The sequence below is a fragment of the Lactuca sativa genome, chromosome 9 (assembly GCF_002870075.4).
Source record: "Lactuca sativa cultivar Salinas chromosome 9, Lsat_Salinas_v11, whole genome shotgun sequence".
Lineage (NCBI taxonomy): Eukaryota > Viridiplantae > Streptophyta > Magnoliopsida > Asterales > Asteraceae > Lactuca > Lactuca sativa.
Window position 1 is genome coordinate 141,111,594 of NC_056631.2, and position 18,333 is coordinate 141,129,926.

The 18,333-nt window shown below is 36.2% G+C and overlaps 1 protein-coding gene across 1 annotated transcript; it reads right to left on the minus strand.

Moving 5' to 3' along the window:
* Positions 1–10,569: 10,569 nt before the first annotated feature.
* Positions 10,570–12,826, minus strand: LOC111907067 (uncharacterized). The gene is made up of 4 exons (XM_052767802.1): positions 12,533–12,826; positions 12,178–12,334; positions 11,723–11,952; positions 10,570–10,629 (listed from the first exon to the last, which is right to left on the minus strand). The coding sequence occupies exons 1-4, from the start codon at positions 12,824–12,826 to the stop codon at positions 10,570–10,572; spliced, it is 741 nt and encodes a 246-aa protein (XP_052623762.1).
* Between the last annotated feature and the right edge of the window lie 5,507 nt (positions 12,827–18,333).

Sequence of the window (18,333 nt, forward strand, 5' to 3'; positions counted from 1 at the left end):
TCCTAGATAGCTTGTTGTCATGGAGATGGGTCAAATCTGTGAAATTATTGATGTATCAGAATTTTAGGTAACTATGAGACTCCTATATAATTAGATTTTTATAATACTAATAGCAAAAAATATCAAAGTTTAAATAATAAAAAATAACCCACACTTGTATTCACTTGTATTCGGATGGGACGGATCAAATTCTTTGGTGCTGGCTATTGTTATACCTAAATCACTTATGGGCATCCCGGATCAGAACACATGAAAATTTTGGAACTTATATGCATTTTATATTTGATTTTAACCCTAGTTTTTTTTCTTAGAACTCTTATGAATTTTTTTAACTAGGGATGAACATTGAAACTAGGTATCTGCTACCAGAACTATTGGTTTCAAAATTGGAACCGCCTTAAACGGTTACGATTCTGATTCTCATATTTTTCGAACCGATATCTGTTGGATACCTACCAGAACCGCTTTATATATATATATATATATATATATATATATATATATATATATATATATATATATATATATATATATATATATATATATATATATATATATATATATATATATATATATATATATATATTGGCAAGTTTATATGCGTTAATGGTGGGTTCCTTGAGCACCTTTCTTTTTATTTTTTATAATAAGTTATGTATAATCAAAATATTGTGACATACGTTAGAAAATGAAAACCAAACCATCTTAATTTGTTGGCAAAAAGAAATATATAAATTTGATTTTTAAAACTCATATTTTATATTTTATATTTTATATTTTAATAGCCCAATATTTTTAGGATAAAATCTAATATGCATAACCCAATACACATTAAACTAAAAAAAAAGTAAATCATGAATCCCAAAAAAGTAATGTTGTTAACGAGCACATGAAGTTTTATCTTTCATTCACAATCGCGGATCCTATTGCACATTACCGGTAAATTATTCAATTTTGTTAATTTTGTGAACATTAAATAAAATATATAGAAATTTTATTTCTAATTTCACGGGCATCAAAGTTGTCGGCGATCATTAATCAGTGATCAACAAATCACAAATTCCTTCACTATATGTTTAATTCATTAATTGCATCCATTGTAGGGTTTTTTTTTGTCTTTTTTTTTTACTTTTGCTTCATCGTTTATTTGATATAATTTTTAAGATTGTTAATTGTTACTATTGTTAATATTGAATAACTTAAGAGTGAATTCTTTTTTCCACTTTTTTGATTGTTTTTTTCCCTAATTTTACAATAGGCTTTTTTATATTGTTTCAAATTTTCAATGTTACTTGATTATTTGATTGTTATTTGTTAATTGTTATTTGCTTTAGAAATTCAATCAAGAATGTCTTAGAAAGTACTTGTAATGATACAATTGTGAAACTATATCAAGATATAAGAGGGTATAATCGTAAGAACTTTAATTTTTTTTTTTTTTTTGCTTATACGATTTGACCTGATCCGAACCCGCAAGTAGTATTTTTTTGCTATTTTTCTTTTCTATGTTTTTTATTTAAATAGTGAACCATATGGTTTTAGTTTTTAGACTAGCCTTTATATATATATATATATATATATATATATATATATATATATATATATATATATATATATATATATATATATATATATATATATATATATATATATATATATATAATATAGATTGTGAGATTAAACATCAACCAATTGATCTTAACGTCAACTTCCGTCAACTGTTAAATGATGCAGGTGTACAACAGTAAATCTCAACTTAGAAGAAAGCGCACATATTGCTTCTCTAAAAATTATCTTATCGCTAAATCATTGATTCTCAGTATCAATCACGTAATCATATCATTCAAGCTTCAAAAATCATTCAATATCATCTTAAAGTTCATATTTTTACTGAATCTGTTATCAAACTAATCGCAATCTTCAAATCGAAAAAAAACGATTGAAACAGAGCGTCACTTCATATTTTCATAAATACGAGACATAATCCTCAAATCGAAGAAACAAGCATATCGCATGCATCAACGCAATTCAAGAGAGCAACGGAGCATTTAAAAATTGAATCAAAATGATATCGACTTCAAAAGAAATTGACAAGTCGATCGCAACTGATACTATTGTAGCTGAAATCAATTCATCTTGTAACGACGAACAAATCGATTCAATTTTGTTGACTTCTGAAAATTAATACGAAGAACTCAAAATACGATTTGTATTGAAGGTACAAATAATTCGTTTTAATATTACATATTACATTACAATTTATAGAGTTCATTCTAATTTTTTCTATACATGCATAAACAAAAAACATAACTGATCTTGTATTAATAATATATTACAATGCATAATCATAAACGATTATATGTTGTAACTTATTATACAGTATAAATTATGATTAATTATATATTAGGATGTATAATCATATATGATTATACATAATAAAATTTGATTAATCGTATATAACAGTTTAAAAAAAAACATATGATCTATCATATGTGTTCATAGATCTAAATATATGATTAATTATATATTAAATAGTATAATCATATATGATTATACAGTATAATATGTGATTAATCATATATGACATTATACAAACAAATATAACTTATCATATGTGTTTTCAAATTAAAATATATAGTAATCATAGATTAGTATAAATAATCATATATGATTATACATCATAAAATTAGTATAAATAATCATATATTATTATACATCATAAAATATGATTAATCATATATTACAATCTATAAATACATATGATTAATCATGATTAAACAGTATCAAGTATGATTACCTATAAATTAAGACGTATAATCATTTATGATTACATAGTACAATATATGATTAATCACATAAGACACTGTACAAACACATATTTTATCATATGTGATTCTACATTGAAATATATAATTATTAATATATTAAGATCTATAATCATATATGATTATACATCCTAATATATAATTACTATTATTTTATAAATTATAAATGCATATGATTAATCATAAATGATTAAACTAATATAACATATGATTAAGTATATATTACAACATATAATCATATTTATCATGCATGATTGTGCATTGAAATATATAACTATATATATATATATATATATATATTAAATTCTATAATCATATGTGATTTTTAATCCTAAAATATAATTAATAATATATTACACTATATAAATACATATCATTAATCACATATGATTATTAAAGCATAAAATTATATAATAACATATTTGTCATTACCTTATTTTATCAGGTGAAAGCTCCAATTCAACATGTAACACCGTAAATTTTCAAACAAATTTTTCATTTTTAAATCACATAATTCTCATAACACATTTTATAAAAATCTCATTTATTTAATTTACAAAACGCAACTCCATGTTTGTTTGATTAATAATCCAGGATCCTCGAAACATAACTCTTTCTCTGGTGTTTATAATCAAGTCGGTGCCTTCCCGCGATCCTGAGAAAACCTGAAACACATAACACGGTAAGCACGAAGCTTAGTGAGTTCCCCAAAATACCTCATACACATAACACATAACACATACGAAGCTTAGTAAGTACAAGACTAGGGAGGTCTTGGTTACATTAGAATTATAGTTATGTTACGACAAGATGAGTCTGAGATGGTACCCATGATTGAGACCCATGTTAGGAGTCACCTTGTTATCAAGTGAAAAGTTTTCGACAGAAATGAATGATCAGGGATTTTGTCTACCAGTGGAAACAACAAGGTAGTCCAGGGTCGGAAGGGTTTATGCTCAGTTTGGATTGCGAAGTACAGTCGATTTGGCAGTGATTCTAAATGGTCTGTCTATCGGGAAGTCAGACAAGGTTTTGGGATTCCATTTTCGGGAAGAGTAGTGATGGTTATTCTTTAGTGGTTAACGCTAGTGGGGTAAGGATTTGTTCGTCGTTAGGGTATGAGAGCCTTGATAAGGTTGGGTTCGATTATAGTTTTGGAAGGTTGTTATATGTATGAGTCAACTTCTCAGTCTATATCGGGGTTGTGGGATTATCGTCCAGGTTGTCGGGCATTTGTAAGGTAGTAAGGAGTGATTTCGAGTAAAAAATCTAACTTAACTGGGGGAGAGTTGTAACACCCAAATCTTAAGGTACTCTATTTGTATTTAAATTATAATTTTGAGGATTGCCACGACGTGGTGGAGGTACCACCACGATGTGGCGAGGCGAGAAGGTTTCGCATGTTTCATTTAAGCCACCACGACATGGAAGTATTGGCCATGACGTGGTGGACGGATGATTTAAAAACCTTATTTTTACGGGTTTGCTCCCTATTTAAGGAATGGGGAGGCTAGGGTTTGCTCATCCTCAGCCTCCATCAGCCCCCTCAATCCCAAAAGAAAATCCTAACCACTTTCCTCCATTATTGAGTTAGTTTTGGTATTCCTTGAAGCTAAAGAAGGAAAGAGAAGGAAGAAGGAAGCAAAGATCAAGCAAGCAAGTCTCTATTCTTCACCTTAACACTCTTCTGGACCTTTGTAAGTGTCCAAGACTCGATTTTTATCATGCTAGGTTGCTAGATCTCAAGTTTTTTCCCATAAACTTCTTGTTCTTGTTAGTTGGGATGGTGAGATCTCTTAAAGTTTGCAACTTTATGAATCTCCAGGGCATTTGGTGTAATTTGTGCCTCGGATCTGGAGTTGGGTTTGGGTTTGCAATCCATGCATGAGATTTAGGTCATAAACCCTCATTTTGACCTAATATGGGTTCAAAACATGCATTGGACATGCATGTATATAAAGCACCAACTTTTAGGTTATGTTTGGTGCTAGAATCACTTCTGGAAAGGATGGACTTCGGAATCTATGGAATAAGTGTTTATTGGCTAAGTTCTTGCATTATTAAGCCTTTTGGGGCTTAGAAATTTGGGTTTTGGACCTTTTGGATGGTCCTAGTGGATAAAGTTAGAAACTTTATCCTGGTAGATCACATTTTGGACCAGATCTGAGCTTTGGAGCTCATAGAATCGAAGAAAACAGGTTAATATATTAAGTTGTTGGAACCTCGGCTACTACAGCATGGTCCTAGGTCACCCTAGTGTGGCGGATGGGATTTTCCTGACTATTTGGTCGTATGTGGGCCACGACATGGCGGTCAGCTAAAGTCAACTCTGGTCATTGACTTTTGGTATGGGTTGACTTTTTGGTTAATCTATATTTTTAGAAGGAAGACTTAGGGTTTGCCTTGTGTGAATTGTTAAGAGGTGTTTTGCACCTATCTTTTGGCAGGAGAGCAGTTAGCTATGGTCGGCACGATTTTGAGTTGTGTGGTAGTCGACTTTGTGATTCAGGTGCGTCTTCTCACAGTACTTGTGGTTCGAAGGCACCAATGCCGGCCCATTTGGATTATGTTATAGTATGCTAGATGTCTTTGTGACTCTTCCATGTATTGTATGTATACCAGGCGAGGCCTGATGAGTGTGTTGGGTGGGGCCCATCGCATGTTACCTGATAGATCTATTATGGGCGTGGCTTGATGGTTGTCGGGAAAGGCTCATTGTATGTATGGTATGTGGTATTTTGGGGGATAGTGACAACTAGAAAATTTTGGGTCAAACAAAGTCTAAGGGGTCTTGTGTATAAGTGTATCCACAATGTATATCTATGTAACTTGATGCAATAATGTTATTTGAAAACCAAGAGGGCACCATTTGTATGATTAAAGATAATATACACTTGGAAATTCATGTTGAATTAAGCCTTGGAAAGTTCATGCAAATCAAACAAGAATCAAATAGTTTTAACATAACAACATGTATTTATGCAAGGACCTTGAATTCTTGAGTTCTAAGGCCATCATCCTTGTGATCTATATTACTCAAGACCGAAATCATAATGCCTAGGAAGTGTTAAGACTGAAATCAACCCCAAGCAAGCCCACTAGGGCCGAAAACACACATTAAAGATCCACTAAGGCCGAAAACACCATGGGAAAAGGCCTAGGATCGAAATCAATTAGTGGAATCAAGTCTAGGACCGAAATCATGTATTATTACGGTCATGATAAAGTATTTAGAAGTGTTTGCGGTCATGGATGAGGATAAGACAAGAAACGTTGACTTTAGGAGTTGAAAGCTCACTCGTTTCCAATACAATCACAGTAAACCGCGTAATAACCACCAAATAACAATGCCTTAACCTCCAGTTAACCAAACACACATCTTATCATCTCCATCCTTTTATTATGGACAAAAACCACTCCCTCACATACCACAATTCCATTCTACTTACTGTGAAACTCCATTGCTCTCAAGAGGTCGACTTCCAAGCATTAAGAGGCTTATTTCTTCAAGCATTCTTCTTAGGTTTGTGATGTGTGTAAAACTCACTTAGTTTTAATCCTACTTTAATTATCAAATAACACACAAAAGGCAGTGAACCTATCAATTGTGGTATAGCTAAATAAGCAGGGTATCGAACACAGGGAACGGCAAATTAAATTAAAAACTAATTCTATCTAAATTACTTTAGCAAATAAGGGTTTTTCTCTAGTTTTACAAGACTAGAAACTTATTAAACAAAACTAATGCAAGGCTAGAAAAGAACAAATTGACTAGATTCAATAATGGGAAAGAAACTTCTGTTTAGTTCAACTCGGTTAACTTTATGGTTGTTTTTAAGGTAATAGTGCAATGGATTAATTCTTTCGTTGGTTACCGATTCAAGTGATTAAGTTGTGTTCACTACCCTAATCCTTAGCAAATAAACTAATTCAAACAGTGGCCAATTGCTTAACTTAATTATATTTACTAGATTAATTATTCGGGTTAAGTTAGACTTGCAATAGCTAATTAAATTATTATCTTTAATTAACCTCTTGTTCAATAGTCATCTTACAAGCTTGCACATGAATTTACTCAATTTACTTATTAATCCTAGTTTCATATTCATTAATCCTAGACATATGATTTAGTGGTCACTTATCATATGAGGTCGATAATTAATAGATGTTCATGCTAATTAACTATCTTCCTATTAACAGAAAATAAATTATCATTCATACACAAGGTTCTTTAGCAAGCTAAAATAACAATTAATCACCAACTTAGAATTAATCCTACCAATCAATCAAACCATATTGTCAACTTTGTATCCCCAAACAGAAGTATAAAGAAATTAGTTCATAACTAAGGTGAATAACAGCAAACAAATAAGTTCAAGTTGCTTAATCATATTGACAAAACAAGAGAATTAAGTAGAATGATGAAATTACGCCTTAATTACTCCCGGAATTGGATTCTAGCTTCTTTGGTCGACTTCTAGGGTTCTTCTGGCTTCTTATTCGCAGCTTAACACCTTTGAAATTTCCCAGAATTCTCCCATTTTCGCATTAAAGAGTTATCTTTATATATGCATACCGACTCGTCGAGTCATATGGCGACTCGTCGAGTCCCTCTCACATTAGTCGTAACCTGATAACTGTCTTGACTTCCGAATGCTTATCTCTCTGAATCCGCGACCGGACTCGTCGAGTCAAGAAATAACTCGACGAGTAGAAGCCTTATTTTGGCTGCTTTCTTTCTTCTTTCCACTCTTGAGCTCTCAACCGCTTCTCTTGCTTCCTTTCGCTTCCGAACTTCATCTTTGGACTGAAAAACACAATTTAACACTTTTAAGTACCTTTTGTCCATAGTATGCAACAATTTAGCTAATATATGAATAATAAACTATACTAAATACACACTAAATATGCACATATCAAAATACCCCACACTTGTCTTTTGCTTGCCCTCAAGCAAAACTGAATTTTAATCATATTAGAATCACATATAATAACTCCAATCCAACCCAGCCATTATGCCAAGACCGCAACGCATGCATTTGTGTCTAAAATTTTTCCTAAAGAACCCCCCATATTCCAAATACTCACAATCCTCATAAACATTCACCCACTCACCCCGAACTATGCTCATTTTATGCAACCCTCCGAATCCATCCTCAGAAAACCTCTTAACCTCAAGGTATTTTTAATCCAGCAACCCAAGCATACATATTCTAGAAAATTACAACTTTTCGATACCACTATGGAATTCTTTGAATTCTTCACTTCTTTGAACATTTCATCTTTGATATCTTTGAATTCACCAACTTGTACTAGCTTTTGGTATCTTCAACTTTTTGGATTTTTGGAATTTTGATCTTTGAACTTCATACTTAACTTTGATGCTCCAAAATTCTTATAACTTTTCTTGTAATTTTTTCTCTCTTTTCTTTTTTTTTCATGTATTTCTCACTTTTTTTTTCACTCAAATCCTACATGCTTAAGCAAGGGCGCTCAATCTCAACCTTTATTGGCTAATGATAAAAATTTTCCTGGATACATTTCAGGTTTAGGCTGCTAAACATATTGCATCCCTCAGGCCGAGCAAGGTCGTGTTTTTGTCTCATGATTTCACTAGAATAAGGAGGCCACAAATGCACTAGAACGTATATAGGCTCAACTAAACATTTGGGTCTTCATGCAATTATTAACACAATTCTAACATGAAATCCTATTTTTTACCAAAATTTTCTAATTAAATCCTAAATAATAATTTTTTAAAAATTGACTAGTATGTAACCAACCCCCTACCCCACACTTATGTAATGCAATGCCCTCATTGCATATTATGCATGATAAAGAACAATAAAAATAAGAAGAGAATTGGAACAAACTCCCCTGGGGTAGCAGTCGATAGGTTGATCACTCGCATGTTAAGCTCCATCTTCAATCAACTTTAGACATGGTAACATCTCATCCATGCCTTGGGTGTCAAAACTCATGTGGGTCGCTCCAAATACGCGGAAATTAGTGTAAGATCTTCAAGAAAGGAAATGGAAGAATAAGCGAGCAAGTGGGACCAGTAGCAGCATCAAATCAGCAGTCCATCGGTGTAAAAGATGATCGACTCGTCGAGTCTTATGATGGACTCGTCGAGTACCAGCGCGCCTTCTCAGAATATGTAGAAATACAAGGCGACTCGGCGAGTCTGCTTAGTGCACTCGTCGAGTAGGCCACTGAACGAAAAATCTTGGTATTTTGCAACTGTTTTAGCTTCTAAAAACTTCTTTAACCCTTCCTCACATTTGGACTCAATTGCTCATACCCCCTAGGACCGGACTTGACACTTTGACGTTAAAAACTCGCTTCCTTGACTCGCTCTCACACGAAAAACAACCATGTTTTACTTCATCCTAAGCAATCAAAATGCAATCCTGAAAATACTTAAAGCAAACAACTATTAAACAAAATAATACCTTAAAGCATACACACCAAAAATAAAACAAAATAAAAATGCAAATTGTTTAAACACAAAAACACAAAAATTAATTCTCATCCTCCTCATCATCGTTATTGGCTCCACTTCCTCCCGCTCCGCTATGGCGTGCACTAATCCTCTCGTCCCACGATGGAATATATGGATAATTCCCACCATCAATATGTGGAATATTGAAGTGGTCAAAAAGTCGTATGTGGGATTGATTGCTAAAATTTAGCCCCCGCGCCATTTGGTCTTGCATCCGCCTCATCTCTACATTGTACCAATCCATTGGTACATCTTCATTCTCTACCGGAATCACCGGCGGCTCATCCTCCATATCCCTTTCCCTTCTCGGTCTCACCCTCCTTCCTGGTGCATCGGGACCAACAACCGGGTCATCATTTGGAATGGCATAATGGCCACCACCATAGTCTTCAATAATTCGGGCCCTGCGGAAAAGAATAGGATTAAATGGGGGTGTCGGGATCAAAGTCATGAGGTTCCAGGCACCACGGTTCATCAACCCGAATGAATTAGCCAAACGGGTGACAAACATGCCTCCATTGATGCGCGATGTTTTGCGATCTTTGACCGCACCCGCTGAGAGGTATGAAGCAATACACCATGGAATGTTGCAAAAGACGCCGGGTGTTATTATGCTCCATAAGTAGAAAACATCAAGGTTGGAGACCTTGTCATCGTCTTTCCTTTGGTTGATGGTGGAGGAAATAAGGCGGTGAATGAGGCGGTGAGTCGGGGATCGGATGCTCCCTTCTTGTGCAGACTTTGGGATGTAGACTTTGTTTCCTATGGTGTTCCACCAACCCGTGCTCGTGACTCCATCGGGGAACGCCATATGAGTGTTTGCCAAGAAAGCCCGAAAGATGTTTGTTGTCACTAAGGGTTGATCATATATCCCTAGTCGGCAGGCAAGGTCCACCACCGAGCATTGACGATACTCGCCCCCAAGACAAAAAGTAAAGCTCGTCGGGTGATACACATCCACTCCCCCATGAAAAGATACCGTGGAAAAGAACTCTAAACATAGCTCCAAATAAACCGGTTCTTGAATGCGGAAGACCCGGCTCCACCCATCACACACCATGCTGTTGCCTTCATGTTGGAACTCCTTCAAAAGGTAAGGAGCTAGTTCTTCTTCATAGCGAACGCTCTGCAGCCATTCCCAATCAATTCTGTTCGGTACATACACCTCCTTCTTCTTAATGTCGGAGAGCTTCTTCTTCCACTTCCTCATTGTTGAAGGGGATTCGATTTGCGGGAAGTTTAACCATGGAAACTCCCCTTGGCTACCAGTTGAAGATTGTCCTCTTCTGAACATGATTTCTGCATAGTAAACACACAAAACCCAGAAACACAGAAAATAATTAAAAACTGGAAGGTTTCTGTAAATCGACTGGACTCGTCGAGTCCATGCCTGACTCGACGAGTCACGTAACCTGCACGAGTCAGTCGACGGGTCGCATGAAATTGGACCTTAAAACTTGTAATTTCTGTCAAGGGTTTTTGTTCAAGGACTTCCTACTAAGTAATAAGGTCAAACTAAGCATTCAAAACAACAATATTCATGAAAAATCGAAACCCTAGAATTTCATTATTTTTCAAAAACGGGTTTTTTACATGCAATTGCAGGCATAGATGGCCTTATACTCTCATTTTCTTTAGAAATCAAGAAGAAAGTTGTTACCTTTTGAGTTTAAACCTTGAGAAATTGAAGAAGATTTGAAGATTTCTTTGAATGCTTGAGAGTGTTTGCGAATGGGGGTATCCGGCGAGTGTGATGTTGAAATTGAATTTTTAGGGTTAAAACCCTATTTACCAGATGTAAAAGTAATTTCGAAATTAATTTTTTTTCTGTAAATAAGACCGACTCGTCGAGTTGTGGTTAGACTCGCCGAGTCTGGTCGCGAAGTTAAATGCTTTTCTGGAATCCATGTGGACTCGTCGAGTCGTGGTCAGACTCGGCGAGTCATTTAAAAATTTGCATATTTTTCAAAAATTTTCTGTTTATTATGAATCATTTCACCCCACACTTAAGCTATGCAACTCTCAAGCAGACATGCCCGATGATTTAGAAGATTTAAGAATAAAAACGAATGGAAAATAAAACGAAAAATAAAAAGAAGACTAAAAAGTAAAAGAAAGCAAACTCTATTGAACGGGTTGCCTCCCGCCAAGCGCTTCTTTTTGAGGAGTCATTAGCTAGACTCCTTCCCATTTACGTTTTGTCGTCTTCAAGCATCGGGAATGTACGCCTCACTTTTTGTGGTTTATACTTGGTCTTGTAGGCGTGAATCTTTTTCTTGTAAGCCCTTTTCAATTCGTCTCTTCTCTTTTTCGCTGTATCTTCCTCAGCTGGTTGGGCCTCTCTTTTCCTCTTCTTCTTCTTTACCCTCTTCTTTTTCACCAATTCTTGAACATCCTTCTCTTTAAATTTAATGACTTCATATTTCATGATGGTCCGTGCTTTAGGTTTAGTGGTGAATTGGTGATCAGCTTCCGCTCCGCTTCCATTTATGGCTTCATTCTCTTTTGTGCTCGACTCTTTTCCAAATGGCATCATATCAAGGCATGCCACGTTGGCGTGTTGGACCTCCATTCCTTTTACTTTTTCTGCAGATTGTTCTTCCAAAGAACCACTCACAGTAACTGAATCCAGGGTATGTGAAGAACTGTCAACAAATAAATCAGCTTGAGTTAAGTTTTTCTCCAAATCAACTGGACTCGTCGAGTCCATTATGTCGACTCGGCGAGTCGGGTCGGGTTTCATCAATTCTGGATCGTTGTCTGAGTCGGCTCCTTCCAGTAGCTTTTCTAGCTCCTCCAAGTCTTTGTCAGCATCTGAAACTTCTTCTGAGTGTAGTGTGAACTTACTTGGGTCTTCTTTTAATAAAATATCAAGCTCTTTTTGCAATACCTCATCATCTAATTGGATAAATGAGATTTCTTCTCGCTTTTCTTCTTCTTGCTTGATCTCTGGATTTGCTTTAAACATCACCGACTCATCACCCACTCTTAATGTCAAAGTAGTCTCGGATATGTCAATTAAGGCACATGCGGTGTTTAAGAATGTTCTGCCCAAAATAATTGGTATTTCGGGGTCTTCTTTCATCTCCACCACCACAAAGTCTACTGGGAAGATAAACTTGTCTACTTTGATAAGGAGATTTTCACATATGCCTTGTGGATGAATAATTGTTTTATTTGCCAAATGGATTCTCATATTTACCGGCTTTGGCGCTGGTAAATTTAGCTTCTTAAAGAATGAATAGGGCATCAAATTAATGCTTGCCCCTGAATCAGCCAAAGCTCGTGTGGAAACATCATTGCCAAATTGGCACGGGATTACTATATTACCCGGATCACCCTTCTTCTCAGGTAGCTCACTCATCAATTTCTCCGCGACTTCAGCAAGATCTTTCCTGGCAGCAAACAAACCCTTAAGCAAGTTAAAGTATTTGGGAGTTTGGAGCATTGTGTCCACGAATGGCATATTGACTTGTAAGGCTTTAACATGCTCCATGAAGGTTCTATAGGCTTGAACTTTTTCTGAAGGAATGGCTCTGGATGGGTATGGCAAAGGAGGGTTGTATGTCTTCAGAAAACTTGCATTTTTATCCTTCCCGACTGGACTCGTCGAGTCCATTTTGGTAACTCGGCGAGTCGGATCGAGTTCTTCTCGTTCTGGTTCTTCTTCCTTTTCTGCCTTCCCTTTGGAAACCCTTAGTGTTTCTGCCACTTTTTCTTCACTGCTGGAGGTTATAACGCTCACGTTCTCGTTCCTTGGATTGGGTTGGGTGTTGCTCGGAAGTTGACCCGGTCTTCTTTCATTCACTTGATGTGCAAGCTGTCCCAGCTGTTTCTCAATGTTGAGAATGGAAGCTTGCTGATTCCTCAACATGTTCCTGGTTTCTTGCATTGCTACATCGTGATCATTATGCCTTTTCTCGGACGCGCTTATGAATTTTGTAAGTATGTCTTCTAAGTTCGTCTTCTTGTCCGTCACCGGTTCCTCCTTTTGATAATAACCCCTCTCCCTCTGCTTATATTTTTCTTCCTTAGCCTTTCTGTACTCTTCGTATGGGAGCCACTCCTTCTTCGGTTTCCTCCAGTCTTCATCATATCTATCGCCGCTAGAGTAGCATACTTGAGCTTTCTTATTTCCATTCTCATCTCGATCACATTCCTTAATAAGATGGGGACCGCCACAATATTCACATCCAACTCTAATAGCATGGATCGTTTGATCCATTTTCGTCATTCTTCGGTCTAGGCTATCGAGTTTCGCTATCACCGCCGCCATACCATCGTTTACCGAATTTACTGCTCCGCGACTCACTTCATTCCTCAGGTTGTGGTATTCTCTAGAATGCTTAGAGAATTCTTCAATCAATTCCTTTATTTCCGGAGGTGGCTTTCGGGTGAGCGGGCCTTGTGAATCGAGTAGTTGCCTTGTGGTGACATTTACTCCATCATAAAAGATGGAGACCTCCTGTTGGCTATTTAGATCATGGTGTGGGTAATTTCTAAGTAGGCTCTTGTACCTTTCCCAAGCTTCATAAAGAGATTCTCCGGGTTGTTGCTCGAAGTTGGCAATGGCTTTCTTTAACTTGGCTATCTTGGAAGGTGGGCAGAAATGGTCAATGAACTCTTCTTTCATTTTTGCCCATGTGGTGACCGATCCGGGAGGGAGTGACTTCAACCAATCCTTTGCAGCTCCTTTGAACGTGACAGGAAGCATGCGTAGTAGCTGGACCTCGCGGGGCACATTAGGTACATTGAAGTAATCCGCCACGTCATTTACTTCATCTAAGTGCTTATAGGTGTCTTCATGATCTCTCCCGTAAAATGGTATCTCCTTGAGTTGAGCGAGAATATGGCCCTTTAGTTCGAACGTAGCGGTAGCGGGGATTGCGGGTTGCACAAGTCCCGGGCCGGTGTCATCACGCATCCTTTTCTTCCACTCCCCCATGGGGATCTCGTCAATATTAGCCATTGCGGTGGCTAAGTCTTCTTCAATATCGGATGTGTGCTCGCTTTCTTCTTCGGTCTCGTATTCGGTGTCTTTCGGGATCGGATCTTCGGTTGACAACGACGCACTGGATGCTCCTGCTTTGCTGCTCCTCTTCTTGCCAAACACGGATTTGAAGTTTTTGAGTGGTGAGTTCTTTGAAGAGGTGGTTTCTCCAACGGTTTTGCCCTTGTTTCTTCTTAATGCGGTTTCCGGATCTTCAAGAGGCGGAATTAGAGGTGTAGAAGATCCTCGGGTCATGAACTAACTGCAACTTAAAACAAAACAGAACGCGTAAAAAAGAACAAAAATTTAATCTGATTCAGCGTCAGACTCGCCGAGTCGGGGCGAAAGCACTCGGCGAGTTCACGTGAAAATCAGTTTTTTTTTTTTTTTTTTTTTTTTTTTTTTTTTTTTTTTTTACTTAAACAAAAAAAAATTGAACAGAAATTAACTTTGCGTAAGATGAATCTTACACAAAGGGTCGATTGAATTAGAATTTAATGCTAATTTTAGAACCGTTCCCCGGCAACGGCGCCAAAAACTTGATGTGTGTAAAACTCACTTAGTTTTAATCCTACTTTAATTATCAAATAACACACAAAAGGCAGTGAACCTATCAATTGTGGTATAGCTAAATAAGCAGGGTATCGAACACAGGGAACGGCAAATTAAATTAAAAACTAATTCTATCTAAATTACTTTAGCAAATAAGGGTTTTTCTCTAGTTTTACAAGACTAGAAACTTATTAAACAAAACTAATGCAAGGCTAGAAAAGAACAAATTGACTAGATTCAATAATGGGAAAGAAACTTCTGTTTAGTTCAACTCGGTTAACTTTATGGTTGTTTTTAAGGTAATAGTGCAATGGATTAATTCTTTCGTTGGTTACCGATTCAAGTGATTAAGTTGTGTTCACTACCCTAATCCTTAGCAAATAAACTAATTCAAACAGTGGCCAATTGCTTAACTTAATTATATTTACTAGATTAATTATTCGGGTTAAGTTAGACTTGCAATAGCTAATTAAATTATTATCTTTAATTAACCTCTTGTTCAATAGTCATCTTACAAGCTTGCACATGAATTTACTCAATTTACTTATTAATCCTAGTTTCATATTCATTAATCCTAGACATATGATTTAGTGGTCACTTATCATATGAGGTCGATAATTAATAGATGTTCATGCTAATTAACTATCTTCCTATTAACAGAAAATAAATTATCATTCATACACAAGGTTCTTTAGCAAGCTAAAATAACAATTAATCACCAACTTAGAATTAATCCTACCAATCAATCAAACCATATTGTCAACTTTGTATCCCCAAACAGAAGTATAAAGAAATTAGTTCATAACTAAGGTGAATAACAGCAAACAAATAAGTTCAAGTTGCTTAATCATATTGACAAAACAAGAGAATTAAGTAGAATGATGAAATTACGCCTTAATTACTCCCGGAATTGGATTCTAGCTTCTTTGGTCGACTTTTAGGGTTCTTCTGGCTTCTTATTCGCAGCTTAACACCTTTGAAATTTCCCAGAATTCTCCCCTTTTCGCATTAAAGAGTTATCTTTATATATGCATACCGACTCGTCGAGTCATATGGCGACTCGTCGAGTCCCTCTCACATTAGTCGTAACCTGATAACTGTCTTGACTTCCGAATGCTTATCTCTCTGAATCCGTGACCGGACTCGTCGAGTCAAGAAATAACTCGACGAGTAGAAGCCTTATTTTGGCTGCTTTCTTTCTTCTTTCCACTCTTGAGCTCTCAACCGCTTCTCTTGCTTCCTTTCGCTTCCGAACTTCATCTTTGGACTGAAAAACACAATTTAACACTTTTAAGTACCTTTTGTCCATAGTATGCAACAATTTAGCTAATATATGAATAATAAACTATACTAAATACACACTAAATATGCACATATCAGTTTGGTAAGTAAATTCAAGACTTCTTAGCATCCTTTACACTCTTATGTTTAGATCATTCCATTTACACACTTTAAATGTGTTAAAACCTTAGGATAACATTATTCTCAAGGAAGTTCATCAACTCCATTCAAGTATTTAGGCTTGAAAAACTTCTCAACACCTCTTCAAATCAACCAACAAAACCACTCAAGGTGAGTTCATACCCCACCTTTTTCGAGATTTCTCATGTTTTTTTTGGGGTGGGGGGGTGGTGGGGTGTAACGCCCATAGATCCGGGCTAGTCAATTTAGGGACGATAAGCGTCAAAAATGACTTTTTGATGGAAGATTATTTTGAAGGAATAATCTTAATTAAGTTGTAGTATATGTTACAAGGATTCTGTACATATAAAGAACGCTGAAATCCGAGTTATAACGAAGAAGTTATGACCTGTCGAAGTTTCGCGATAGAACCAGCACGACACAACGCGACGTAAAAAGTGAATTTATGTTAGAGTGATATTTAGCATTATCGATCTAAACGAATGTCGTAAAATACATTAAACCGAGAGTGTGCATAAAAAGAACGTCTAAATCTGACTTCGTATGAGGAAGTTATGATTTTTCGAAGTTTCAACATTATCAGTATGCAGCCCGAAACTCGAGATTGAGGTCGAGTGATATTTAGCCAAAATTTTCTAAATGAGAATTGAATATCTCATCAATAGTAGTCCAACGATAAAAATACAGACGAAAACGGAGTTCAGATGAAGGAGTTATGAATTTCGAATGGAGTTTTCCTGTCCCGGCCTACTAAAAATAATATATTAATAATATATTAAAATTAAAGTCAAAATTAGCCAACAGAGTCTAAACGATAGTTGTAGAGCATAATCTCACCTACGCGTGGATATAAAGAACGTCAAAAACGAAGTTCGTATGCGAAAGTTATGAATTTCTGAAGTTCGGGGCGCGAAACCCCAAAACTGTCAGAGTTCACGACGTGAATACAGTGTTCACGACGTGAACTCAGTATTTATGACTTCTGGAGCCTAACAGACGCAATTGGCGATGACGCACCTGATGACTATTGAATTCACGACGTGGGAACTTAAAATTCACGACGTGAGAGCTGAAAAATGACCCTATAAATAGAAATCGAGGGTCAGCCAATTTTGATTTCTCTATCTCTTCTCTCCCACTCCCGATACACCCTCTAAGCCCTATTTTAACCCCCCGAAGCCTCGATATCATCCCGAGACCCGAAGCGAGTCCCGAAGCCCGATGATCCCGAGAAGTGAAATTCCCGAGCCGAAGTCCTCGTGAAGATCTTCCAGATCTACCGAATAATACTACTTTTACAAGTCGTAGTGTTGTCCGATCATCTTCTGATCAAGTGAGTGTATAGTTACTTTCTTCTAACACATAAATATAAAGTATTAGCTATGAAATACGTGCTATGTGTTATATATTATTTGTCTATTTGAGATGGGTTTGGAATTGATGTTTTTATATGGGTGTTAAATGATTTAAATTGTGCTTGTATTTATATCTACAAAAATGTTGGGTAGAACATGGGTAGATGAAATAGTTGGTGACGATGCGACTTCGTGCCTATTAAGTAAAGCTTAGGTGACGATGCGACTTCGTGCCTGTTTGATAAACCTTGGTGACGATGTGACTTCGTGCCTGTTGTATAAACCTTGGTGACTATGAGATGTAGTGCCTATTTTATGAACCCTGGTGACTATGTGACGTAGTGTCTGTTGTATAAACCGTGGTAGCAAATGGACCTTGTGCCAATTCCTTAGGTAAATCCTTAGGAATGAATGAATGAAGGATAGTGGATTCTTAGGGTAAACCCTTGAGAAAATAAAGGAGATATGGGGATGGGTATTTGGGTTGATTGTTTGATAATTGAATATAATAAATGTATTATTGTGGGTTGAAAACCCTACATGCTCACCAGGCTCCCAAGCCTGACTCACTCAGTTTTCTTTGCATTAGGTAATGGCACAAGGGTATAAGTTGGTGGACTTGACGAGAGACTTTGGATTATAGATCAGTAGTTATAAATAACTGTTGTAAGGTTTATTTTATAT

Excerpts from the sequence above, each read along its gene's own strand:
- LOC111907067 (XM_052767802.1), bottom strand. The coding sequence starts at position 12,826 with ATGGAGCATGTTAAAGCCTTACAAGTCAATATGCCATTCGTGGACACA. Across the intron at positions 12,335-12,532 it reads ATTTACCAGCGCCAAAGCCG|ACTACTTTGACATTAAGAGT; the intron begins GTAAATATGAGA and ends GACATATCCGAG. Across the intron at positions 11,953-12,177 it reads TTTATTAAAAGAAGACCCAA|TTACTGTGAGTGGTTCTTTG; the intron begins GTAAGTTCACAC and ends CCCTGGATTCAG.